Source organism: Vipera ursinii (assembly GCF_947247035.1).
Source record: "Vipera ursinii genome assembly, chromosome: Z".
NCBI classification, from domain to species: Eukaryota; Metazoa; Chordata; class Lepidosauria; order Squamata; family Viperidae; genus Vipera; species Vipera ursinii.
Window position 1 is genome coordinate 20,100,169 of NC_139517.1, and position 27,059 is coordinate 20,127,227.

General features: G+C 43.6%; 1 protein-coding gene across 5 annotated transcripts; it reads right to left on the bottom strand.

Moving 5' to 3' along the window:
* Positions 1-7,219: 7,219 nt before the first annotated feature.
* On the bottom strand, positions 7,220-26,044 carry ELOB (elongin B). 5 transcript variants are annotated; one of them, XR_014494140.1, is made up of 5 exons: positions 23,988-24,124; positions 17,390-17,524; positions 15,623-15,731; positions 10,615-10,950; positions 7,220-7,707 (listed from the first exon to the last, which is right to left on the bottom strand). XR_014494140.1 is itself a non-coding variant. In XM_083376795.1 (4 exons), the coding sequence occupies exons 1-4, from the start codon at positions 25,808-25,810 to the stop codon at positions 10,838-10,840; spliced, it is 360 nt and encodes a 119-aa protein (XP_083232921.1). In that variant the 5' UTR covers positions 25,811-26,044; the 3' UTR covers positions 10,599-10,837. The 5 variants fall into 5 exon arrangements, 4 of the variants coding, with proteins under 4 accessions (XP_083232921.1, XP_083232922.1, XP_083232920.1 ...); XM_083376795.1 differs by lacking the exons at positions 7,220-7,707; positions 23,988-24,124 and adding an exon at positions 25,808-26,044 and having other exon boundaries at positions 10,599-10,950; XM_083376796.1 differs by lacking the exon at positions 7,220-7,707 and having other exon boundaries at positions 10,599-10,947; positions 23,988-24,156.
* Between the last annotated feature and the right edge of the window lie 1,015 nt (positions 26,045-27,059).

The following is a 27,059-nucleotide window of genomic DNA, read 5'->3' on the forward strand; positions in this document are numbered from 1 at the left end:
CGTTTGCCAAAAAAGACATGAGTCCTGATCACGTTATGAGAGAAATTGGCCCCAAGAAACTGAAGGCATGTTCTTGGAAGCAGTCTCATCCAGAATCTTAACTGAAGTGTTAGCAATTCATAAAACTAGAACTTGGAAGAACACCTTGATTTTTGCACTGGTTTCATAGAAGTGTGATCATTTGCAATTAGTGCATTGTGTCTTGTCATGGGTGATAGGAGTTGTAAGCTTTCAATACCTGGAAGTTTGGTTTAGAACAATAATTTTTCACAGCTTGTCTTCTCACTGGCATTGCTTTGGTTATCCTGATCAATGATCTCTTATCAGGAGAGAGAAAGGGTGAAGATGACCTTGTATATCCTTGATCAGTTAAGAGCCTTCAATATTGCTGACTGTGATCTCTTAATAGACTGGCCCTGTGGGTAAGAGACAAAAATGATACAGTGGTACTGTTCTTATCTGTGCAAAGTTTTGGGCGATGTTTATTCACCCTTTGGCAATTGTGGCCCATCTTATCTTCTGTACTTTTTGTATAGGTCCGGTCCTGCAGCCACCTGCGGTGGAACTGTAACGACCTGGGGCAGCCTAGAAAGGCGGTCCGGATGGCGAGGCTCCTGGACTTGTGGCTGCTGACCTCATCTGCCCATCTGTTAGATCAACGAGCTTCCCCCCCGACAGAGGTTTTTGGGATGGTGAAGGCCGCCGTCCGATGGTTTGAGCGCCATTTAGAACCCTCCTGGACTAATCTGGAGGGTGGGAACATCTGGACCACTTGAAGCTAAAAATGGAGGTGGGACCTGCCGGATGGCGCCCGGAATAGTGGTTATCTCCTCGAAGATCATACTTAAAATCTGAGATAACCCTCCTCCATTTTCTTTATCCGGAGACATATTACAGCCCCTTGGTTGTGATAATATCTAGGACATGGAGGTGGATGAATTAACACCGTTCATCACCGAAGCTGCGAAATTCACCACCAATAGACTATTGTACCAGCCATCGGACTTTCCCTCCTCCTGCGACCTACCCAGGGCTGGATAGTGGTTTCCTGAGATCCTGGTCACTGTGAGAGGATGACCATGTTTTCAGGAACCACTATTTCAGTTCTGTGGATTTAATATGCAGTTCCAGCCAACTCGTCCTTTGCTCTTATCTCTATCTTTTAATGGCTTACACCAGAAGTGAGCTGCTTGCCCTGAGAGCTTCCTCCCTCTCTCAGATGTGGCCTTCCAACCTGCGCCGCCATTTCCTTAATGACGGGTCTTGGGACCCCGAGAGGTGGCATGGCGCTAAAAAGAGGCTTTTGGGTTTTCTTTTAAAATTTTTTGAAGGGTTAGGGAGGGGGGAGGGTCAGGCCCGGCAGAATAAGAGGAAGATTCTACCGGACCTTTCTCAGTCTAGGTTGGCCGATGGCCGCGGCAATATGGGGGCTGGGGAGAATCTTGGGACCCAGGGGGATGGGGTAGGGATACCGATCCCCACAGTGATTGCGAATGGCGGCAGATGGATGAGCAGAGGGCCATATCGTAATTTGAGATCACGCCCCCGCTATTTTCGAGCTGTGGCACGATCCGACCCTCTGGCTCTCACCTGCTGTCCTGGGGAAGGGGGAGGGCAGACACCTGAGCTCAGACTGATCTATTTCAATGCCAGGTCTGTTGCGAATAAAACTCCCCTCATCCATGATTTGATCGAGGAGGAAGACGCAGACCTGGCATGCATCACGGAAACTTGGTTGGGCCCAGAAGGAGGGGTCCCTCTGATTGATTTATGCCCTCCATGTTTCCGTGTGCTGCATCAACCTCGGGCTCAGGGTAGGGGAGGTGGCGTGGCAGTCATTATCAAAGAGACCCTCTGTCCATGGGAGACCACTGCCCCCCAGATAGACGGATGTGAATCCCTCCTCTTAAGGTGGGGTCCTGATGGTCAATTGGGCCTACTGCTGGCATACCTCTCTCCAAGCTACGTAGCAACGGCTCTACCCAGGCTACTTGACGCCCTCTCAGGACTGGCGGTTGAATTTCCCAGACTGATGGTTCTGGGAGACTTTAATCTGCCTTCCCTGGGCAGTACATCGGAGGTGGCCTGAGAGTTCATGGCTTCCATGATGGCCATGGACCTGACCCAAATTATTCAGGACCTGACTCACGAGGGGGGAAACACGCCTGATCTTATTTTTATCTCTGGGCAATGGCTTAATGGACTGGGTGGGGTTACTCCAACATCTCAACCCCTTTCATGGACAGACCATTATTTCCTGCGGTTGGGCCTCCATCATGTCACCCCTCACTGTCAGGAGGTGGAACCGACCAGATGGTTCCGCCCCAGGCGCCTGATGGACCCAGATAAGTTCCAGATGGCACTTGGACTGATCCCTACCTCCCTCTCCCACAGCCCGGTCGAGTCCTTAGTTAATGCCTGGCAACAGGCTGCTTCGGAGGCTCTCGACCGCGTTGTGCCTTTGCGTCCTCTGACCCGACGCAGATCCCGACTTGCTCCTTGGTTCTCCAAGGACCTGCGAGAGATGAAACGCCGGAGAAGGAGCCTAGAGAACATTTGGAGAACCAGTCGGTCCGAGTCTGACCGAACACAGTTAAGATCCTTTTCTAGATCTTATCTTGTGGCAATGGAGGTGGCAAAGCGCGCTTACTTCACCACCCTCATTGCGTTCGCAGACAACCGCCCGGACGCCCTGTTCAGAGTGGTCCGCTCCCTTTTAAATCAAGGGACAGGAGAGGACCCCTTACGAGGGCGGGCTGAGGAATTTAGTAAATATCTGGTGGACAAAATTGCTCAGATTCGGGCTGGTCTGGACTCTGACTGGGCAGTATCTGACGAGAGGAAAATGATGAGTTTGGCCGAGAACATTTGGGAAGAGTTCGACCCTGTGACTCCGGATGAAGTGGACAAGATCATGGGGAAATTAAGTGCCGCCACGTGTTTATTGGACCCGTGTCCCTCGTGGCTGGTGTATGCGTCTTGAGAGGTTACACGAGGCTGGATCCTAGCAGTTATCAATGCCTCACTGAGTGAAGGGTACTTCCCTGCCGCCTTGAAAGAGGCAGTAGTAAGGCCCCTCCTTAAGAAACCTGCATTGGATCCAGCTATTTTAAACAACTTTCGTCCTGTCTCCAACCTTCGCTTTCTTGCGAAAGTCGTTGAGAGCATGATGGCACGGCAGCTCCCTTTGGTCCTGGAGGAAACTGAGTATCTGGACCCGTACCAATCGGGCTTTAGGCCCGGATATAGCACGGAGACGGCATTGGTCGCGCTGGTGAATGATCTCTGGCGGGCCCGAGATAGGGGTTACTCCTCTATCCTGGTCTTATTAGATCTCTCAGCGGCTTTTGATACCATCGACCATGGTATCTTGCTGCGTCATTTTGAGGGGTTGGGAGTAGGAGGCATCGTTCTATGATGGTTGTCATCCTACCTCTCGGGCCGTTCGCAGACGGTATTGGCAGTGGGGCAGAGATCAACCCCAAGGCCCCTTAGTTGTGGGGTGCCTCAGGGATCGGTGCTCTCGCCCCTCCTGTTCAACATCTATATGAAGCCACTGGGTGAGATCATTCGTGGTTTTGGGGTGAGGCATCACCAATATGCAGATGATACCCAGTTGTTCATCTCCACCCCAAACCAACCCAGTGATGCCCTCGATGTGATGTCCCGTTGCCTGGAAGTGGTACAGATTTGGATGGGAAAGAACAGGCTCCGACTCAACCTGGCCAAAACTGAGTGGCTTTACATACCGACATCTCGTTTAGTCCAAGAGGTTCCATCTTTGATTATAGGAGGAGAGATATTACCTCCCGTTGATAGAGCACGCAACCTGGGCGTCCTCCTGGATTCACGACTCAGTTTTGAAGATCAGATTGGAGTCATGGCTAGGGGGGCATTTGCCCAGATTCGCCTGGTACACCAGATGCGCCCCTTTCTGGACCGAGATGCCCTACGTACAGTCACCCACGCACTCGTTACCTCCCATATAGACAGTAATACTCTCTACATGGGGCTGCCCTTGAAGACCACCCGGAGGCTTCAACTGGTGCAGAGTGCAGCTGCATGGGTAGTGATGGGAGCACCCCGATACTCCCATATTACACCCCTCCTACGTGAGCTGCATTGGCTACCGGTTGCCCTCCGGGTGAGATTTAAGGTGCTGGTTCTTACCTTTAAAGCTCTACATGGCTTAGGCCCGGGATATTTGCAGGACCATCTGCTACCGGGAACGAATTCCCATTGCCCAGTACGCTCACACAGAGAAGGCCTCCTCAGGGTACCGTCGGCTAGACAATGTCGGCTTGTGACCCCCAGGGGAAGAGCCTTCTCTGTGGGAGCGCCAGCCCTGTTGAACCAGCTCCCCCCTGAGCTTCGGATGGCCCAAGATCTCCAGTCCTTTCGCTGCGGCCTCAAAACACTCCTTTTCCACCTGGCTGACCTAGACTGACAGGGATTTTAATTATGTTTACAACTCTAACTCTATTCTTTAATTTATTTTAATTTATTTCAAATTTTTATTTTTAATTTACTGTACAGAGACCTTTAAGTTCTGTTGTTGTTAGCCGCCCTGAGTCCCTCGGGAGATAGGGCGGGATATAAATCCCATAAATAAATAAATAAATAAATAAATAAATAAATAAATAAAATATTGACGGAACTTTAAGTACTACTGATGACCTGTTGTTTTGCTTCTCCACACTATTCGAATTGTGTGAGGCTGTATGAATGTTGAATTTGTATCTGGATCTAGTGATGGTTGTGATGAGTTCAATGAATTAGGTTTGAATGTGAGATAGATGGAAGCATTGTAGCTATGGTTCCTGCATCAAGTGATTGAGGGCAGCTGTCTAAAGCAGCTGAGGAAAAAACATCTTAAACCTGTATTTTTCTGATAACAAAAAGCTAAGCAGAGCTGGGCCCGATAAGAGATGACCAGGAAATAACAGGACTGTAGGTGAGACTGAAGAGCTAGAAAAAAAAATCTCAAGGTAGGTAGTGACAAACCACTTCTATAATGTTGCTAAGAAAACTAGATGTATTTGTGAAATCATCAGGAGTTGAGTTTTACCTTACTTTAATCTCCCTAATAGATTATTCTCGACACATTGGAAGTGAAGTTGGCTTAGAAGTTTCCACTGTGGAATGGAGTAGACCAGGGGTGTCAAAATCACAACATCACGTGACGTGTCGTGATATATCGTGACTTTTTTGGCCATTGCTGGCAATGGGGTGGGCACGGTTTCTCCGTGATGCATCCGGCCTGCGGGCTGACAGTTTGACACCCACCCCCGGATTAGACTATGGTACTATAGCTATAACATACAAATAATGATTGTAGGAACTGGGTATACTTAGTCTAGTGAAAAGAAGGACCAGGGGTGACAAGATAGCAGTCTTCCAATACTTGAAGGGCTGCCACAAGGAACAGGGGGCCAACTTATTTACCAAAGCACCTGAAGGCAAGACAAGCAAGAAAGGATGGAAACTTATCAAGGGGAGAAGCAACCTAGAGCTAAGGAGAAAATTCCTAATAGAGCAATCAACCAGCCAGAGCAGTTTCAGAAGCTGTGGGTGCCCCATCACTGGAGGCTTTTAAGAGGAGACTGGACAGCCATTTATCAAAAATAGAATTGCTCTCCTGCATGAGCAGGGGGTTGGACTAGATGACCTCCAAGGTCCCTTCCAACTGTTAATGTTATAGCACTGATTGTTGAGTGGTGTTATTCTATCATCCTAAAAATGTAACTGACAGCTTCCATCAGTAAGAATGGCAGTTCATACTCGAGGATTCCTAGCCTGGTGAAATTGGAACAGAAAAAAAAGTCAAAGTTTTTGGGCAGGGAGACACAACATTGTGTGATCCTGTTCTTAAAAAGAACTTATAAAGGATCTACCCACATTCTCCTTTTAACACCACAGATGCTAGATGCCATCATCTTCTGTTATCATTTTGCACTGAATAAAGTCCCAATGTCAGGTGAGACCTTGTCCTTATTAAAAGAGAAAGGACAGCCGTCAAGATAAAGGATAATCGGAGTGAATACTTGTGTCATAAAGATGAGTCTGTATCAATTTGCCTTTCACCTCCCTTTGTTAGGCCCTATGAGTATATGGACATTTGTACTGGGATCCTTTGAGCAAACACCCACAGTCCATCTGGATGTCATAAATTTATATTTATGAATCTATGAAAAAAATATGGTATTTAAACCGTGCTGGTACAGTAATAAGCACTTTCTAAACCTGAACAGGTAAATAGATGAGTAATTTCTGCTGAAATGCAGAAACACTCTTCTATAGTTGAGGTAGAGTTTCCTTATTTGCTCGTCCTCATTGTTTCCTTCCTGTCCCACTTCAGTGGTAAATGGAATTACACTGTATGAAACAAATACAACTTCAACTGTTTACAGATTCTAGTTTTTTTTGACCATATAATACCTCGCTAGACAAGCCCGTCTACAATGCAGCGTTGGCTGTTCTAGAGTTTGAGTGCTGGTTGGCAAAACACGTCTTATTTTTCCGTACACTATATGGTAATTTGCACAAAAATACCATGAATGGACAATTCTAGTCAAGGTTGTGGGGGAATGGCAGATGCAAGTCGCACATGGCAGAGGATGTAACTTCATTATTTTGGGAGCTGCCCAGAGTTTGGAATATGACAAGTGGCTGTATAAGTGTTTTAAATAAATAAATAAAAGCCCCTTTTTATATGGCTCAGACTTCAGATTATCATAACCTTCGCAATGGATCTTCACCATTAAATAAGTAAGATGGTCTATCAAAAAACAGTTGCAGCCTGAACTGAGAACAAAATCACTTTCCAAATACAATTCTGCAGAGAATAATCTACATAAAACAGCTGCCTGACTCAATTCTAGACTAAATGTGACAAAATAAAAGTTTTCATCTAAGGAAGTAGGCATAGGCTGAGTTCATGCAACATGCTTAAGCCATGGGTTTGTTGGCTTTGAAGTAATAGCTGGGTTTTGTACTAGGCAAGTTGTGGCGTACTTAGTAAACCATGTCCCAAAGATGCTTTTTCATGAGGCCACTGACCTTCCTTGTTTTTCCTTGAAGACGTTTCGCTTCTCATCCAAGAAGCTTCTTCAGCTGAGAAGCGAAAAGTCTTCGAAGAAAAACAAGGAAGTCCAGTTGCCTCTTGAAAAAGCACCTTTCGGACAACCATGACCTGGATGACTGAGAATCTCCATAGACATTTAGTAAACCATTGTTTAATGTAATGTGTGAACTAAGTCCTAAGAAATAATTACATAACAATTTCAATTATTATTTGGAGAAAAATATATACAAACTATGGCAACATAGCTGAGATCCTTAAGCATAGGTCTCATTACATAGACATAACTCGTGGCAATAAATTGTAGCTGTCCAATCAGATTATGGCTTCCCATTCTAGGGGATGTGATTTGAAAGCAAACTGTTCTCTATCAAAGTGGACCATCCCGGAAGCAAATTCACATGGCCTTCCATTGGACAGTGTGCTGCTCCAATATAGAAAATGTTGGATACCAGGAGTCAGCATTATAAAAATAATATTGCGCTATAGGTAACTATATGAAAAATGGCCTTTATAGGTATAGGTAGGTATAGGTAGACATCTCCAGAAGAGAAAGTAAAACATATTTAAGGAAGTTCAGTCCTCTTTCACTTTTATAGTTCTCATCACTTTTATATGCTGAATACCTGTAAAGAGAGATAAGTCTGGTAAGCAGGTCAATGGATAAACTGTAACCCCATTATAATTCTCACAAAATATCAAGATTGTCTTTGTGTTTCAAGAGATTGTTGCCAGCAGACAGCAGTTCAGTTGCTGCAATGTTCACCATGCTGGTTCCTACACTGATATTGGACTACTTGTTAGGTAGGTCAAGAGATTCAGGAATAGTAGTCCAACACACATGATGAGTATCAGTTTGGAAAATTGATTTATTAGTAATACTGAGTTCAAGCACTACGGCCTGGCAGTCACAGTGATGATGCAAATAGCTTTCAGTGTAGTTTTTAATTAAAATGGCCACTGTAAAGATTTTATGAAGGGAGAGGAAATGTATGCGCTACTTTGATCTCTTTGTAAAAATGGTAGTCAGTTTTTTAAAAAAACCCAAATCCTCTCAACTCATATGGTGCCCTAAAGGTGGTAGATTTATAAAGCACGACTTTTCCTGAGCTATGCTTTTAGTATTCCCCATTTTTGAAAGGAAACACGAGCACTTTACAGAGTTAGGTAGCATTAAAAAAGGTAAGGTACGTTTGAACCTCCATATTCCAGATTACATTTCATCTTTTCCCATTGGTCCTTAGCCCTTAATTTAAATGTGATAAACAGCATACCTGAAATTATCCTATTTAATCTTTAACAAAGCTGTGGAATGGGCTGAGTTGCTTGCTTGATCAGAGGTGTAGCATAAGATCACTGAGTAAGCTAGACCTTTGCCAACTATACAGTACCTGGTTTAGGCTCTTTTAAAAAAACATTTAGTGCCCCCTTGTGGCCACCTGCTTGCATTTATATATTCTGCCCTTTTGCTTAGGAAAATTAAATGGAGGATGCCTGAAACTTAAGGAGAGCATAAACCAGCCCATTGTGTCTTCACCCACCCTTTCCATTTTTGGCACTGCTTTTTTCAGTGACGCAGGACTGCTAATGGTACGTTGTTATTTTAAACAACACAATTTCTTTCCTGTGTCAAATCTGAAATCTATTTATTTTGCATTGTCTCGTGGATACGGGTACTTTTATTCAAAAGCTAATCAGTCTCTAAAATTATTTCACACTGGCCTTGTTTGGCTGTCTTTTTTTTTTTTTAGGAACCTAGACATCACAGTCAAAGGAAACCTGGATTTCTCCAAGCAATTTCAGGTGATGGTTTCTAAAGTTAAGAATGACAGAGATATGGCCATAAAAATGGTTATTGCTTTCACTTTAGATCCACTAGAAGAAATAACTAGCTCCTACCTTGCATCTAGAAAGTGACACTACAGGAAATTACTGCTGTTGCCACCTTTTGGTTAGTCATCAGCTTTGGGGTCACAGACTAAACTCTCAACTTGCAGACTAGATCCAACTTGCTGTCTAGATCCGACAATTATTGAATTTGAATTTATGTACCGTCCTTTCCTGTAGGACTCAGGGCGGTTTACAGGGTACTTAAAACGATACAAAAATTAAAAACAATTTTAAAAGATTAAATTAAATCCCTGAAGAAATATAAAACCCCCAATTAAAACTCTCAGCCTGGGCCGGAAAGCTCAAAGAGCCAGGTCTTCAGGTCCTGGCGAAATGAACGAAGGTCGGGGGCAGTCCTAAGCTCCACGGGCAGCTGGTTCCAGAGGGCAGGTGCACCCACAGAGAAGGCCCTCCCCCTGGGTGTTATCCGCCGGCAATCTTTTACCGCTGGCACCCTGAGAAGGCCCACCCTGTGGGAGCGCACAGGACGAAGGGAACTTGATGCCGGCAGCAGGTGTTCCCTCAGATATCCCTGACCCAAGCCATTCAGGGCTTTATAGGTCATCACCAGCACCTTGAATCTCACCCAGAGGGCAACCGGAAGCCAATGCAGCTCGCGGAGTAGAGGTGTTACATGGGAGTATTGGGGAACCCCCATCACAACTCGCGCGGCCGCATTCTGCAAAAAAATAAAAGTCAGGAGAGCAAGTGAGCAACACTACAGTGAAAAAGTAGGCTTGGGTAGGCTATTGAATGCCCTCTTAAGTATTTTAATGTCAACTCCATCAGGTTCAGCCAGCACATCTAATGGCAAGCGATTGAGAGACTTGCAGTCCAAGACACGTAGAGGGCACCAGGTTGCCTATCATGAAGTAGAGCATTAACTGCACAAGTGTTGCAGTGACATGTGATTACATACAGCAGTTTCCAAGGAGCCTAATGTTACCTAAGATATGAGGAGTCTGTCTTAATCCTGACAAGCAATAAGAAATTCACATTTCCTAGTGATTTTTCCCCCTTCATATGACTACAAAAATTAGATGAGGGAATCCCAACGCAACGGAAAGTTACAGGTTGATAAAAGCTGCCTTAGAAGACTGATTCTCAGTCATCCAGGTCATGGTTGTCCCAAAGGTGCTTCTTCCCCCTTTTCTTTCAAGAGGCAACTGGACGTTGTTTTTTCTTGAAGATGCTTTTTCACTTCTTCGATGAGAAGCGAAACATTTTCAAGAAAAAACAAAGAAAGTCCAGTGGCCTCTTGAATGAAAAAAAAAGCACCTTTGGGGTTGCTTTAGAATAGACATGTCAAACTTGTGACGTCATGCAACGTATTGGAGCTTTTTCTCCATTGCCGGCAACGGGGTGGGCGCGGTTTCCTGGTGACATGTCTGGCCCGTAGGCCGGCAGTTTGACACCCCTGCCTTAGAAGGTGTCGATAGCGTATTTAACTACAGGTTAGCTGTCTTTTTGTTTAAGACAGCAGGAAAGACAGTTTGACATAAAGACATGAGCAGGATAATCGTTGCAGAAAAGTTTATGGAATAATTGTCATGATATCGCCTCCTCTTTGTCCCAGGGCCATCTTTCCATTTCACTGCACAGGCATACAACGCAAGACAAGAAGGGGGAAAAAAACAGCTGACCTTTTATTATTTTCAAAACCAAAGTGAAAACAGCTCTGTCAGATGAGTGAGGATGGGCTTAGAAGGGCGACATGTAGTCTTGCTTAGAGGAAGAGGGCTAAACGCGAAACCAGGATCAGAGACAAGGGATGACGCCATATCTTTCTCCGTGTCAGATGAGGCTGGGGGAAGAGGGCTCAAGGATATCATGGGTTGTGCAGCTAACTCCAGTAGCCTCGATCTTTCACTGCACTGCTTGCTCATTAGCACTGCTACCAGAGTCCTGGGGCTTCATCACGTCTGGGAGCTCTGGGGGGCTGGAAAAGGAATCGATGCGGAGGTTCTCAAAGGCATCTTCTGAAGAGGGAGAAAGGTATGCATGAAACCATCATTTTGGAATGGTACTGTTTTATGCTACGTCACTGGCTACTATAAATCCCAAATCAAATAGGAGGATCATGAGAAAGCAATGGCAAACTAGTTGAGCACATAAACAGCTCACACCTACAGTGAGGGGAAAAAAATTATCTGATTCCCTCCCTGCTGATTTTGTACGTTTGCCCACTGACAAAGAAACGATCGCTCTATAATTTTAACGGTAAGTTTAACAGCGAGAGGCAGAATAACAGTGAAAAAAAATCCAGAAAAATGCATTTCAAAAAAGTTATAAATTGATTTGCGTTTTAATGAGTGAAATAAGTATTTGACCACTTCGCAAAAACATGACTTAGTGGCAAAATCCTTGTTGGCAATCAGAGAGGTCAGACATTTCTTGTAGTTGGCCACCAGGTTTGCACGCAGCTCAGGAGGGATTTTGTCCCACTCCTCTTTGCAGATTCTCTCAAAGTCATTAAGGTTTCGAGGATGACATTTGGCAGTTCAAACTTTCAGCTCCCTCCACAGATTTTCTATGGGATTAAGGTTTGGAGACTGGCTAGGCCACTCCAGGACTTAATGTGCTTCTTCTTGAGCCACTCCTTTGTTGCCTTGGCCGTGTGTTTTGGGTCACTGTCATGCTGCAATACCCATCCACGACCCATTTTCAGTGCCCTGGCTGAGGGAAGGAGATTCTCACCCAAGATTTGATGGTACATGGCCCCGTCCATCGTCCCTTTGATGTGAAGTTGTCCTGTCCCCTTAGCAGAAAAACACCCCCAAAGCATAATGTTTCCATCTCCACGTTTGATGGTGAGGATGGTGTTCTTGGGGTCAGAGCCAGCATTCCTGCTCTTCCAAACATGGCGAGTTGAGTTGATGCCAAAGAGCTTGATTTTGGTGTCATCTGACCACAACACTTTCACCCAGTTCTCTGAATCATTCAGATGTTCCATTGACAAACTTCAGACAGGCCTGTACTTGTGCTTTCTTGAGCAGGGGGACCTTGCGAGCACTGCAGGATTTCAGTCCTTCATGGCGTAGTGTGTTACCAATTGTTTTCTTGGTGACTATGGTCCCAGCTGCCTTGAGATCATTGACAAGATCCTCCCGTGTAGTTCTAGGCTGATTCCTCACCATTCTCATGATCACTGAAAGTCCACGAGGTGAGATCTTGCATGGAGCCCCAGACCGAGGGAGATTGACAGTTATTTTGTGTTTCTTCCATTTGCGAATAATTGCACCAACCATTGTCACCTTCTCACCAAGCTGCTTGGCGATCGTCTTGTAGCCCATTCCAGCCTTGTGTAGGTCTGCAATCTTGTCCCTGACATCCTTGGACAACTCTTTGGTCTTGGCCATGGTGGAGAGTTTGGAATCTGATTGTTTCCTTCTGTGCACAGGTAACAAGCTGAGATTAGGAGCACTCCTTTTAAGAGAATGTTCCTAATCTCAGCTCATTACCTATATAAAAGACACCTGGGAGCCAAAAATCTTGCTGATAGGGGATCAAACACTTAGTTCACTCATTAAAATGCAAATCAATTTATAACTTTTTTGAAATGCGTTTTTCTGATTTTTTTTCTGTTATTCCGTCTCCCACTGTTAAAATAAACCCACCATTAAAAAAATTATAGACTGATCATTTTTCCCCCCAGTGGGCAAACGTACAAAAGCAGCAGGGGATCAAATAATTTTCCCCCCTCACTGTATGGAGATGATGATGATACCTTTATTGTCACTTTGAATGTACACCAATCGGCATACATCAAAATGAAATTTCATTGCCTACAGCTCTCAAAGGGTCACCACCTCCAATATATACTCCTTGTTCGTGGCCCACTCAAATTTCACATTGTCCATTTTAGTCTCTAGGGAGTGAACGATGGCAAACAGGACAGATGGAAATGGGGCTCCATGTGGATTAGCCCTCAAGTTAGCTTGTATTCTGACAACCTCGCCTTCTTTCCTTTTTTTGGTAGGTGGTAGGTCTTATCTGGGATGACAATGAAGAGGCGAAGAGGCGAAGGCTCTGGTGGACTGGTGCAACAAAAGTAACCGGCTTCAGAAGCAGCATATAACCATTTTATTTCTACACCAGGGGTAGGCAACCTCGGCTCTTTTATGACTCATGGACTTCAACTCCCAGAATTCCTGAGTCAGCTATGCTGACTCAGGAATACTGGGAGTTGAAGTCCATGAGTCATAAAAGAGCCGAGGTTGCCTACCCCTGTTCTACACCATTCACACTGATGAAGCCACATTCGGAATACTGCATCCAGTTCTGGTCACCATAATGTAAAAAAGACGCTGGGGCCCTAGAAAGTGTGCAGAGAAGAGCAACAAAGGTGATTACGGGTCTGGAGGCTAAATTCTATGAAAAATGGCTGAAGGAACTAGCTGTTATTAAGCTTAACACAAAGAAGCATCCTAATATTTGAAGGGTTGCCACAGGGAAGAGGTGCTTTCTCCGCAGCACTTGAGGGTAGAAGCAGTGATCCAACCTGCAAATGAGCAGGAATTTCCTGGCAATGAGAACGATTAAACAGTGGCCTAGTTTGCTTTCTGGAGTTGTGAGTGCTCCATCATTGGAGGTTTTTAAGAAAAGACTGAGCAACCATTTGTCCAAGATTGTTTGAGGTTCCTCCCTTGGGTAGTAGGTAGGACTAGAAGACCTCCAAGGTCATTATCAATCCTAGGATTCAATGATACGTGGATGTAAGTAATATTATTAATATCCTTTCTTTTGGTTGCCTGCAAACCTAGGGGAAAAACAGTTGTTATCCCTGAGGCAACCCTATTTGCTTTTGTTCTCTATAACTACATGATTTCTTTTAAAAACCAGTGGCTTGTTTCCCATCTGAGATAAAATTTATTTAATCGCTATATTTATGCCCATCTTTCTGCCAAAATCGACAGTCCAGGCAGCTAAAATTATGAATAGAAATAAATGAGGTAGGTAGGACTTTGGTGTGTTAAGTATTAAGCGGATGAATTCAATGGGTATTTATACTGCTCTACTTTTAATAGTGCTTTGTAAGGGTATGCAAAATATGTTGCATTTCAAACACTTCAAGTTTGAAAGAACCCATTTTCAAGCTCAACAGCTTGAAATGTTCCAGCCATTCAGCAGTGTTCTGTATTCCCAATAACCAATTTTGAGCTCAAAATAGTAATATAAACTTGAAATAGAGTTAAGAGGCAACAGAGTTAAGGGGATATATTCGCTGCTTTGAGTTATTTGTAAAAATAATAAAGGCAGGATATAAATAAATAAATACATTTTCAAAGTGACCCAAACAATTGATTTCCATCTCTTTAACAATGATTTTGAGTTCAAAACATTATTCTATTTATTCACTAAAGGCCTGTCAAAATAAAATTGATTTTCCCGAAAGGGATACCCACATGGTTAACAATATGGGGGCCATCATGACTTAATATGGCTTTATAGGTTACAACCAACTCTTCCAATTGATTTGTGGAGGGGGGAGGAAGACACACACAGAGGTGGTGTTTTAATAAAATCTTTCTATCATCAATCGTGACTACAGTTAGCAGCTGGATTCTGGACCACCTGAAGATTCCAAATGTTTTATAAAAGCAACCTCGCACAGGGCATTTTACAATAATTCACATTATTGTAGCTGAGCAGCTTACAGTCCAGTGAGAGACACGTTAAAATTCATCAGCTTGTTGCTTTGATGACATCTCACTCTCGTGCTTAAGGGATTCTGGGTTGTCTAGTCTGTTTTTGAGAATTTAAGTCTCTGGAACAGGATTAGACCACTGGGAGCTGTATTTTTTTATGTGAGGAGTAAAAGGAGTGCAGCTAATGAAGCAATTATGTAAAAATGGCAGGGATGATCGTTCTCCCCCCCCTTTCTGAAAAGTTCAAGATTTTATAGGTAGTCGTCAACTTCCAACTATTCGTTTAACAACTGTTTGAAGTTACAACAGCACTGCAAAAAGTGATTTAGGCTCGGTCTTCACACTTAAAACCATTGTAGCATCCATGAAGTCACATGATCAAAATCTGGGCACTTGGCAACCAGCATGAATTTATGATGGTTGCAGCATCCTGGGGTCACGTGATCGCCCTTTGCAACCTTTGTAGGGGGTTTCTGATAGGCAAAGTTCTTGGGGGAAACTGGATTCACTTATCAACAATTCACTTAATGGTTACGGCAAAAAAGGTCATACATTCAGGTATGACTCAATTAATGACCGTATTACTTAGTGACAGAAATCCCTGCCCCACCTGTGGTCATAAATTGAGGACTAGCTGTATTTTAAAAACTACCTTAAGCCTGTTTCAAGGCTTCTACTATAGTTTGTGCATATTTCTTGCCTCAGTGCAAAATGGTAGACATCGATGTTGCCAATTTTCAGCATGATTAGTTAGCCAATGATTGGGAACTCCTGGACCAGATTTGGCTCTAAGATGGCAGGTGCTAAAAGCTCTACATGGCTTGTGTGTGGCATTATGCCATTGCAAGTGAATCTTTGTGCATCCCAGGCACAGAATATTGTTCAAATTTGGTCAACTCCCTTAGGTTATCGGTATAAACCACTTCATTATCTTAGGCTCTGAATCTTCAATGACAATGTTGTGTTTCTTTGGTTTCAAGAAGCACGCAACAACTTCACTCACCACTGGCTCTGAAGGCCAAGCCGACTGTTGCTGGGGCCTGTGGCCGTGCTGTCTGACTAGTGAAGCCGCAGTCTCCAAGAGTTTTGCTATCATCCAGCAGCTGATCATCCTGAAAAATGGAGTAATTTGCACCAGAATGCAAGAGAAGTCTCTTTTAAAAAAAAATCAGGTAATCAGGAACTACTACTACTTAGAAGAGTAATTAAAACCAGGAAATTAGGCAACTAGACTGCAGGTTCTTTAGGATATGGTTTAACTGTCCTATGCATATCAAACTGCCATAGAGTTGAGGGTAAAGGATAGAATACAGGTAATTCTCGACTTATAACAGGTCATTTAGTGACCATTCAAAGTTACAGCAGCACTGGAAAAAGTGACTTATCACCATTTTTCAGTTACCACTGCTATAGCATCCCTATGATTAAGTGATCAAAATTCAGATGCTTGGCAACTTGTTCAAACTTATGACCATTGCTATGTCCCAAGATCATGTGATCACCTTTTGCAACCTTTTGACAAAGTCAATGGGGAAGCCAGATTCACTTAACAACTGGGTTACTAACTATATCAACTGCAGGGATTCACTTAACAATTGTGGCAAGAAAGGTTGTAAAATGGGGTCAAAACTCACTCAACAACAGAAATTTTGGGCTCAATTGTGGTTGCAAGTTGAGGAATATCTGTAGTAAGGAGTCTGTATTAACCCCCCCCCACACTAAAACTGTTCTACTTACAAGCCAGTATACACTGGAAACCATTTGCTATCTCCCTTTTTGATTCTATTTCTGATCTTATTAACAAAATGAAGTATGAGGTTAGGGCTCCAATTCTAAGGATTCTTTAATCCCTAATTTTCCAGGGCATGCTGAAAAACAGTTTCTTAGATGGGACAAAGGACTAGGTGTGTGATGAACCAATTGCATTGGTATACCTGACACAACTCTGTGGATTGTTAATTGCTTGAGGTTTTACACGGATATTGTTTGATGGCTGGTTATGAATTTATTCCACAGAAGAGATACTGTACTCAGGTGTCTACTGTATAGGATTTTTAAGCAGCATATGAAGATCAGAAAATTAGAGAGGGCTACTTCCAACACTAAAACAAAGATATACTGCATACAGCTGCACGTCAAGGCCCTAGATGTGCTTCCCAAACTACTCAGTACAGAGATAAGGACCAGAAAAATCCAGAAGCCTAAGAGGTATCTTCTTCCCCTGAATAGTGGGGATTCCAAAAGACCATCAGAATCAGCTAATGACTGATTTGTTCCTTCTAATCTGGTTCAGACCAAGCAGTGGAAAAAAAGGCAGATCTCCTGGAAATTCTATAGGCTAAAAATGCAATTAAGAGTAATTGGGATTTCTGGGTGCTGCAGACTTAAGTATTTACAGGACATATATGGTCACTTGTTTCATATGATGATGTTAGGCACCTCATAACAATCCATTAAAAAAAAGTTAAAAACAAAAATATTCTTCCCCCACGTACCAACCTATCATCCTTACAGCTCAACTGTTATTCTAACCCAATGCTTAGGGGAAGAGCCAGGTGTTCATAGACCTCTGGAAAGTTAACAGGGTAAGATCTCAGATGAGAGTTTCTCCTAAGAGCAGCAGTTTAGTTAGACTAAAAAAAATGGATGTAATAAATGGTCAAAGAGAGTACTTGTATACCAACCTAGTAAACAGCAGGCCCTGGTGTAATGCTGTAATTTATTAGAAGAGTCCCAAAGTACAGTACTTTCTATAATAAACTCTTCATACCTTGTATAATCTCTGTTCTTCTGGAGGCCTCTTAAGAATCCCCTCCACAATTCTTTTCAGCTCATACACTGTACTGGACTCCTTGGCGTCTGTGAAGATAGTTGTCTTGTGACGTCGGATCATTAGAAAGACATCCTGTTGGGCAAAAGACCGGTTCATAATATTAGGTGATCTGTAGCATTCTTAGTTTTATCCAGACAAGCCATCACTAACAATAATGATAATGACATTGTTTTATACAAGGTTCCATGGGAAAACTACAATTTGGTATGTAGGACTGACAATTATTCTCCAAAGTATAAAATACAAAGTACGGTAAAATCTATGTTTTACAGAACAATTGAGAGGAATTACTACCAGGTGTTTGCTACATCCACATTTACGTAATAAACATAAAATATATGTATTCTGTTCAGATTGATTTGCCAAGTCCACTGTTTGAAAAAGTGGTCTAAATTCAGATTTTGTTGTTGCTTCTGAGGTCTTCTAAGGGTTAGCCAATTGAGATTTGCTATAAATAAAACACCCCTTCATGGATTACTGCCTTGTCGTGGCGAAGGGGCTTGCGTAATTCAATGAAGCTATGAGCTATGCCGTGCAGGGCCACCCAAGACGGACAGGTCATAGCAGAGAGTTCTGACAAAACGTGATCCACTGGAGAAGGAAATGGCAACCCACTCCAGTATCTTTGCCATGAAAACCCTATGGACAGTACCAAAAGGCAAAACGATATGACGCTGGAAGATGAGCCCCTCAGGTCGGAAGGCGTCCAATATGCTACTGGGGAAGAGCAGAGGGCTAGTACTAGTAGCGCCAGAAAGAATGAAGCGACTGGGCCAAAGCCGAAAGGACGCTCAGCTGTGGATATGTCTGGTGGTGAAAGGAAAGTCCGATGCTGTAAAGATTTTTTCTCCATAGGAACCTGGAATGTAAGATCCATGAATCAAGGCAAGCTGGACGTGGTCAAACAAGAGATGACAAGACTGAACATTGACATCTTAGGTATCAGTGAACTAAAATGGACAGGAATGGGTGAATTTAATTCAGATGACCATCAGGTATACTACTGCGGGCAAGAATCCCTCAGAAGAAATGGAGTAGCCTTCATAGTCAATAAAAGAGTAGGAAAAGCAATACTGGGATACAATCCTCAAAATGACAGAATGATCTCAGTTCGAATCCAAGGCAAACCATTCAATATCACAGTAGTCCAAGTCTATGCCCCAACCACCGGTGCTGAAGAGGATGAAATTGACCGGTTCTATGAAGCCCTACAGCACCTTATAGAACTAACACCAAAAAATGATGTCCTTATCATCATGGGGGATTGGAATGCTAAAGTAGGAAGCCAAAAGATAACCGGAATAACAGGCAAGTTTGGCCTTGGAGTACAAAATGAAGCAGGGCACAGGCTGATAGAATTTTGTCAAGAGAATACGATGGTCATAGCAAACACTCTTTTCCAACAACCCAAGAGACGGCTCTACACATGGACATCACCAGACGGTCAACACAGAAATCAGATTGACTATATGCTCTGCAGCCAAAGATGGAGAAGCTCTATACAGTCAGTAAAAACAAGACCAGGAGCTGACTGTGGCTCAGACCATGAGCTTCTTGTTGCAAAGTTTAGGCTTAAACTGAAGAAAGTAGGGAAAAGCACCAGGCCAGTCAGGTATGAATTAAATCATATCCCCGTTGAATATACAGTAGAGGTGACAAATAGATTTAAGGAATTAGATCTGATAGACAGGGTGCCTGAAGAACTATGGACAGAGGTTCGCAACATTGTACAAGAGGTAGCAACCAAAACCATCCCAAAGAAAAAGAAATGCAAGAAAGCAAAATGGCTGTCTGAGGAAGCTTTGCAAATAGCTGAGGAAAGGAGGGAAGCAAAAGGCAAGGGAGAAAAAGAAAGATACGCCCAATTGAATGCAGAATTCCAGAGAATAGCTAGAAGAGATAAGAATGCCTTCTTAAATGAACAGTGCAAAGAAATAGAAGAAAACAATAGAATAGGGAGGACCAGAGATCTTTTCAAGAAAATTGGAGAGATGAAGGGAACGTTCAATGCAAAAATGGGCATGATAAAGGACCAAAATGGCAGGGACCTAACAGAGGCAGAAGAGATTAAGAAGAGATGGCAAAATTACACAGAAGAACTATACAAGAATGAGCTTAACGTCCCTGATAATCACAATGAGGTGGTCACTGACCTCGAGCCAGACATCCTAGAATGTGAAGTGAAGTGGGCCTTAGAAAAGCTGAGCAACAACAAAGCTAGTGGAGGTGACAGTATTCCAGCTGAGCTATTCAAAATCTTAAAAGACGATGCAGTAAAAGTGCTACACTCAATTTGCCAGCAAATTTGGAAAACTCAACAGTGGCCACAGGATTGGAAAAGATCAGTTTACATTCCAATTCCAAAGAAAGGCAGTGCCAAAGAATGTTCAAACTATCGCACCATTGCACTCATTTCTCATGCTAGTAAAGTTATGCTTAAAATCCTACAAGCTAGACTCCAGCAGTATGTGGATCGAGAACTACCAGAAGTACAGGCAGGATTTCGAAGAGGCAGAGGAACTAGAGATCAAATTGCCAACATACGCTGGATCATGGAGAAAGCTAGAGAGTTCCAGAAAAACATCTACTTCTGCTTCATTGACTATGCTAAAGCCTTTGATTGTGTGGATCATAACAAACTGTGGCAAGTTCTTAAAGAGATGGGAGTACCAGAACATCTTATTTGTCTCTTGAGAAACCTATATGCGGGCCAAGAAGCAACAGTGAGAACTGGACACGGAACCACTGATTGGTTCCAAATTGGGAAAGGAGTCCGGCAAGGCTGTATACTGTCGCCTTGCCTATTTAACTTATATGCAGAGCACATCATGAGAAAGGCAGGGCTAGATGAATCAAAAGTTGGAATTAAGATTGCTGGAAGAAATATCAACAACCTAAGATACGCAGATGATACCACTCTAATGGCAGAAAGTGAAGAGGAACTGAAGAGTCTCTTGTTGCGAGTGAAGAAGGAGAGTGCAAAAGTTGGGTTGAAACTAAACATTAAGAAAACCAAGATCATGGCATCCGGCCCTCTCAATTCCTGGCAAATAGATGGGGAAGAAATGGAAGTAGTGACAGATTTTATTTTCCTGGGCTCCAAGATCACTGCAGATGGGGACTGCAGCCAAGAAATTAAAAGACGCTTGCTCCTGGGGAGGAAAGCCATGGCAAATCTAGACAGCACACTAAAAAGCAGAGACATCACCCTGTCAACAAAAGTGCGTATAGTCAAGGCTATGGTCTTCCCAGTTGCAATGTATGGCAGTGAAAGTTGGACCATAAGAAAGGCTGAGCGCCAAAGAATTGAAGCCTTTGAACTATGGTGCTGGAGAAGACTCCTGCGAGTTCCTTGGACTGCAAGGCGATCAAACCGGTCAGTCCTAGAGGAGATCAACCCTGACTGCTCTTTAGAAGGCCAGATCCTGAAGCTAAAACTCAAATACTTTGGCCACCTAATGAGGAGGAAGGACTCACTGGAGAAGAGCCTAATGCTGGGAAAGATTGAGGGCAAGAGAAGAAGGGGACGACAGAGAATGAGGTGGCTGGATGGAGTCACTGAAGCAGTAGGCGTGAGCTTAAATGGAGCCCAGAAGATGGCAGAGGACAGGAAAGCCTGGAGGAACATTGTCCATAGGGTCGCGATGGGTCGGACACGACTTCGCAACTAACAACAACAACAAATAAATAAAACAGCAGTGGTTAACAATTGTATACTAAAATTAGCACTATCATTTACCACCAGCTTAACACCTTAGAATACTGAGGTTGTAATAAATGTAATCCTTCTTCAGGCATTCCCAAGGGTGACACCATTGAACAACTATTTTCACAATATACTACAATCCTATCTCTCATGCTTGCCATCTAATAACCATGTGACTAGTTCTTAAGGCCTACTTTAAGGCTCAGGTGAGTTTTTTACAGATGCAGGTAGTCTCTCTGTTAAACCACATACAGAGAATTACAACTGTCTTCTCCAGACAGAACCCAGGACCACAAATGACTATGGCAAAATGTTCCTTTCTATGTAGATATGCAGCTGGGCATATTAGCTAAAACCAACAGAAGGCACTCCAAGTAGTCAATGCTACCAGACTCTCCACAGATACCAAAGATAATATATAACATATTAGATCTTAATTGGTTAAGTATACTGGGCAAACCCAATTAATTCATTTGTTAAACAAACCTTGGCTTACTACAATTTGTGAATCTAACAAAAGACACCCTGGCAGGGGAACCACAGGTGCTAGATCTTCCAAATTGATTTAGAGAATTCAAGCTTCCTGAGCCTGGTAATCTTCATATGTCTTGGCCGATAATTCCCATTGTTCATGGCCAGTAGGAAAAACAACAGAATGGGTAGGCATTGTAGTCCAGTATATCGAGATAGCACTAATTTGAGAAAAGCTCTGGTAAAGCAATGGTTCAGTTCTCATATATAATGAAAACCCATATTAACAACTCTGATCCTCACATCTGCATGATTCCCCAAACTATTATTTTATGGGGGTTTTGTCCTATTTCAGAAGTTATTCAAAATTCTTTTGTGGTAAAAATCTCAGAGTTAGTTTAGATATTTGCCCATTTACAATGCAAAAATCCTGGCAACTTAACTTCTCTTCATCATAAAGGATAAGCTTCCTTAGCTAACATTTAAGTCGGCCTATTTTACAGAAACCAAGTTTTTGATTCACTCCTTAGGCTCAGACATTGAACTGGAGAGAGGCAGATTCAATCCAGCCTAAGCCAGGAAAGCGGTGTAGTTGATTTTGGTTTGTAAATGCCTCCCAATCCCTGCTACTTCACAAGTTTGTTGTAGGAGGAAAAACAGGTAGGCTATAGAGATGAGATATGATGTAGAGAGCCACTTTGGTCTAGAAACTATGAATTCTACTACTACCTTAGGCATGAAGGCCAGATGGGTGACTTTGGGCCAGTCGCTTTCAGTCAACTGACAAGTTGTTGTTGGAAGAAAATAGGAAGATAAAGAAGTATTAGGTATGTTACCTGTCTTGAGTTATTTATAAAAATAATAAAGGTGAAAATTAATATGGTGAGGAAAGGCAGGATACAGATTAAATCATATCCAAAATCGTGACATTAGGGTTTATGTATCTAGTAGGCCATAACAGAGCCCAAGCTCAAATTCCTCCTCAGACAGGATATTCATAGGTAACTTTAGATGAGTCTCTTACACTTTCAGTCTTAATATATGTATATGTTTACTTCTGTTCAATTGTGACTGATTCTTAGAAACTGCTTGGATAAATCCCTATATGTCATTGCCTCTTTTCTAGGGCCGAAAGACTAATCAGCCCAAGGTCACCCAGTTTCTTATATAACTTTCATTGTTTTATCAATGTATAAAATACAAAGAAAAATAAAAATAGGAAATTAAGGGAAGAAAAAAGAAAGGGGGGAAAACTGAGGGAAGAAAAAGGCGTTGACTTATGACTATTTTTAGCACAGTACAAGACAACATTACAACCTCAACTTTTTACTTTTACACATTAGTATATAACTAGCCATATAAGGGACGCAGTGGCTTAGTGGGTTAGGATGCTGAGCTCGTTGATCAGAAGGTGGGCAGTTTGGCGGGTCAAATCCCGAGTCCCGCGTAACAGAGTGAGCGCCTGTTACTCGTCCCAGCTTCTGCAAACCTAGCAGTTCGAAAGCACATAAAAATGCAAGTAGAAAAATAGGGACCACTACAGTGGGAAGGTAACAGCGTTCCGTGCGCCTTTGGTGTCTAGTCATGCCGGCCACATGACCACAGAGACGTCCTCAGACAAGCGCTGGCTCTTCGGCTTTGAAACGGAGATGAGCACTGGCCCCTAGAGCCGGAAACGACTAGCACGCATGTGCGGGGGAACCTTTACCTTTAACTATATAACTAGCCATTTCTAGAACACCAAATCTATCCAATCGGCAAAACCAAAGTCAAAATTTCATTTTTTTCATCACAAGCACAAAATCCAGAACTGATATCCAAATAAAAAACATGAATATATTCTCCTCTTTGAATAGAACAATCAATTCAACCATTACTGCTTTCTCTTCCTGGCTACTGAAATAATGTTTTGCACTTAATAATCTTTATAAGCTATCACCATTTAGATTAACAAAATTCCCTGTATTCTTTCAGATTCTTTAACCTTAAAGGGAAAATTTCCCCCCCATCCATTTAAAAAAAACAAAGCTTTTCTTTAAAAACATTTCTAAAATTAAAACATTCTAATACATCTTTTTTTTAACTTCCTCTTAATATACGTACTTTAAAGCAGGGGTCCCCAACCTCTGGTTGGGTCCATGGCATGCCAGCAATCGGGCTGCACAAACAAGCAAAGCCCCATCTGTGGGATGTAGGCAGCAGACAAAACCACGTGTTCTCCGGTCCGTGGAAAAACCTTTCTCCACAGAACCAGTCCCCAGTGCCCAAAAGGTTGGGACCTCTGCTTTAAAGTTTACTTTCAGACCAATAAAATCACAACTCCAATTAACTCATTAAATTTAGATTACTGCAAGTTACCTTCATAGAATATTTTTCTTCTTCTTGTATACATCCTTTTCAAAACTCTAGATAAACAGTAATGGTGCTTTGGCCACTTATCAAAGACTCAACCCAATCCACTTGTCTCTTTACATATTTTTGTTTACACTTCCCCCAATGCCAGGGGCCAGCTCACCAAGGGGTGATGGGAGTTGAAGTCCAAAGGTTCTGGAGAGCATCTTAGGGTAAAAGTCAAAAACTAGAAAACTGACCAGGCTCAATTGTTGGAGGTGGTGGCTTCTGGCTTCATGTAGCCTTTTTGTACCCTTGAGAGTAAAAGTACCTAGAAGTTTAGAGTTATGTTTGCAACACTGTAAGAGCCAATTGCAATGTATGGCAGTGAAAGTTGGACCATAAAAAAGGCTGAGCGCCATAGAATCGAGGCCTTTGAACTATGGTGCTGGAGAAGACTCCTGCAAGTCCCTTGGACTGCAAGGTGATCAAACCGGTCAGTCCTAGAGGAGATCAACCCTGACTGCTCTTTAGAAGGCCAGATCCTGAAGTTGAAACTCAAATACTTTGGCCACCTATTGAGAAGGAAGGACTCACTGGAGAAGAGCCTAATGCTGGGAAAGATTGAGGGCAATAGAAGAAGGGGACGACAGAGAATGAGGTGGCTGGATGGAGTCACTGAAGCAGTAGGCGTGAGCTTAAATGGACTCCAGAAGATGGTAGAGGACAGGAAGGCCTGGAGGAACGTTGTCCACAGGGTCGCAATGGGTCGGACACGTCTAACAACAGCTAACAACAACAAGAGCCAATTTGGTTTACTAGGTAGAGTTTGGTATAGTGGGTACTTTTTAACCCGGAAGTTTTTTTGCACACCGAAGCACAAGTTTTTTCCCCTATACTTTTCCTTTTGCCCAAACAAAGCAGCCCGGATGCAAAAGCACTCAAAAGCCTCTCTTAACTTCCTGGGAGATCAAGCCTTCCAAGCTTAAACTTCTCCTCTTTCAAACCAAGGTCTGTTCTGCGTGCCTTTGAAAAAGCCGCCCACCAACGCTTGAACCAAACGAACGAAGAGACAAGACGAGTTGCGAGGAATCACAAAACGACTTGCAAAAGGAAGAACGAAGCAGCGTCTTGGAAGTCCCAAGATGGGGTGTGTGTGTGTGTGTGTGTGTGGAGGTGTGTTTGTGTGTGTGTCGGGGGGCCCGTCGTCGTCAAGACAGCCCAGCCTCACCAACAGCACCGGGATAGACCTCGCCTGCCTTCCTCCCTCCCTCCTTCCTTCCTTCCTTCCTTCCTTCCTTCCTTCCCTCCTTCCTTCCCTCCTTCCTTCCTTCCTTCCTTCTCCTTTCCTTCCTTCCTTCCGTAAAACTTCCGAGCTGCTTCTGCCCCGCAACCCTAACTCTACTCGGGAGCTTACCTGGCAGGGCTGTTGGGACGATAAAAGCGGACTGGATGGCCCGAGGCAGAACCAGAGGAAAACCCGATTAAACCGTCGGGGGGGGGGGGAGCGGGCTGGGTGGGTGGGTAGGAAAGAAAGCCCGAAGGAAGCAAACCACCAGGAAAAAGCCGCCTCTTCTGGGGCGTCGGGAAAGGGGCTGCGCGGAGAGGAGACCCGGACCGCGTCCGCACAAAACGGAGCCGGGGAAGAGATGAGAAATGGGGGTGGGTGGGGGGTGAACGAGGAGCATCCCGTAGAAGGGCGGAGGGGGGGGTGAAGAGAAAGGAAGGAAGGGAAGGGAGGGAGGACGGTGGTTCCAGGAGGGTGGCGGTGGCTCTTGTCTTCCCGCTGCTACTATTTCAGGCCCGGCCCCGCTCCCGCAGGCGGCTGGCTGCCCTTCCCGACTTACCATCTCTGCAGATGCAGCCTCGGCCCAGACCCCCCAGAGAGGAAAAAGCAGCAAAACCCCCGGTTTCCCAACATGCACTGCAAGCTCGGTATAACCCAACCCGGTTTAGTGGGGGTGGGTGGGGAAGAGGAAGGGAAAAAAAAAAGAAGAGCACCGTGGCGCATGCGCCCCGTTCGAGACTCGCCTTACGGCTTTCGGTCGGAAAAAAAACAACAAAAACAAAACACCCCACAATCATAGATATAGAAGTAACTCGCGGAAGGAAGGAGCCGCCGGAAGAAAAAGACGGCGCAAACGACACGGAAGCGCTCGCGGCCATCTTGGGAGAGGCATCTGGAAGTCTCGCCGGATTGGGAAGGTCATCGCGGCTTAAAAAGCAGCGCCACCTTTCAAGTGCTTTCTTTCGTGACTCGGCTGCTCTCTATGGTCGCTTCCGTTTGAATGCGGAAGTTAAAACTGTCTTCGGGTTGGTTTTTTTTTAAAAAAAAATGCCAGTTGTTGTTTCTGGGGAGACCTTTAATCTTTTTTGTATGTGCTTAACACTTGAGTCTTGGCGAGAATTCCCTTCCTCATAAAGTGGGAGGTGTATTAAAGAGGTAATTTCCGTTTTATGTCTCTCCGAGCTAAAATTGGTTCAAAAGTCAAGTGTAAATCTCATACGTAACTACGCAGGAAAGTGGCTGCCATCTTGAGAAGGGAATTTGTTGTCTCTACAAAGACCCCCATTTTGCAGCCTAGAGTTTCTTGACCCTGCATAACCAAGATTTTGTCCCTCCCAGAGCTTTGCAGCAGCATGCTGCCTCGATTCAAGTGTGAGAATATTAAACCACTTATCCCCATCATTTCCCCAGTTGTCCTGTATTACAAATCATTGAAATATTAAGAAATGTGTTAAAAAATGGGAGTTGTATTCCTGTGCACCTAAAATGTGACTTGTTAACCTTTTGTTATCACATCTCCCTTTAATGTAATCTTCATGTACATCCCTGTCCCCAAAATCCAAACACCAAAACGAGCCCAAAAGAACAATGAAAACACTTTTTAAAAGGTGGGTTTATTGCAAATATGTAGCTAAAAGGATCTTCACACCTCCCTTGAACCCTAGCTACATTTCACAGTTTGAGAGACCTTCACATGCCATATTGGGGTAGACTGCTAAATCTGAGTCATCCTAAGATTTTTTTTTGCGGAAGAAAAAGCTGCATTGTGTATCTAGTACATTTCCAGCCTGTAGTTATAATGCACTAATCTT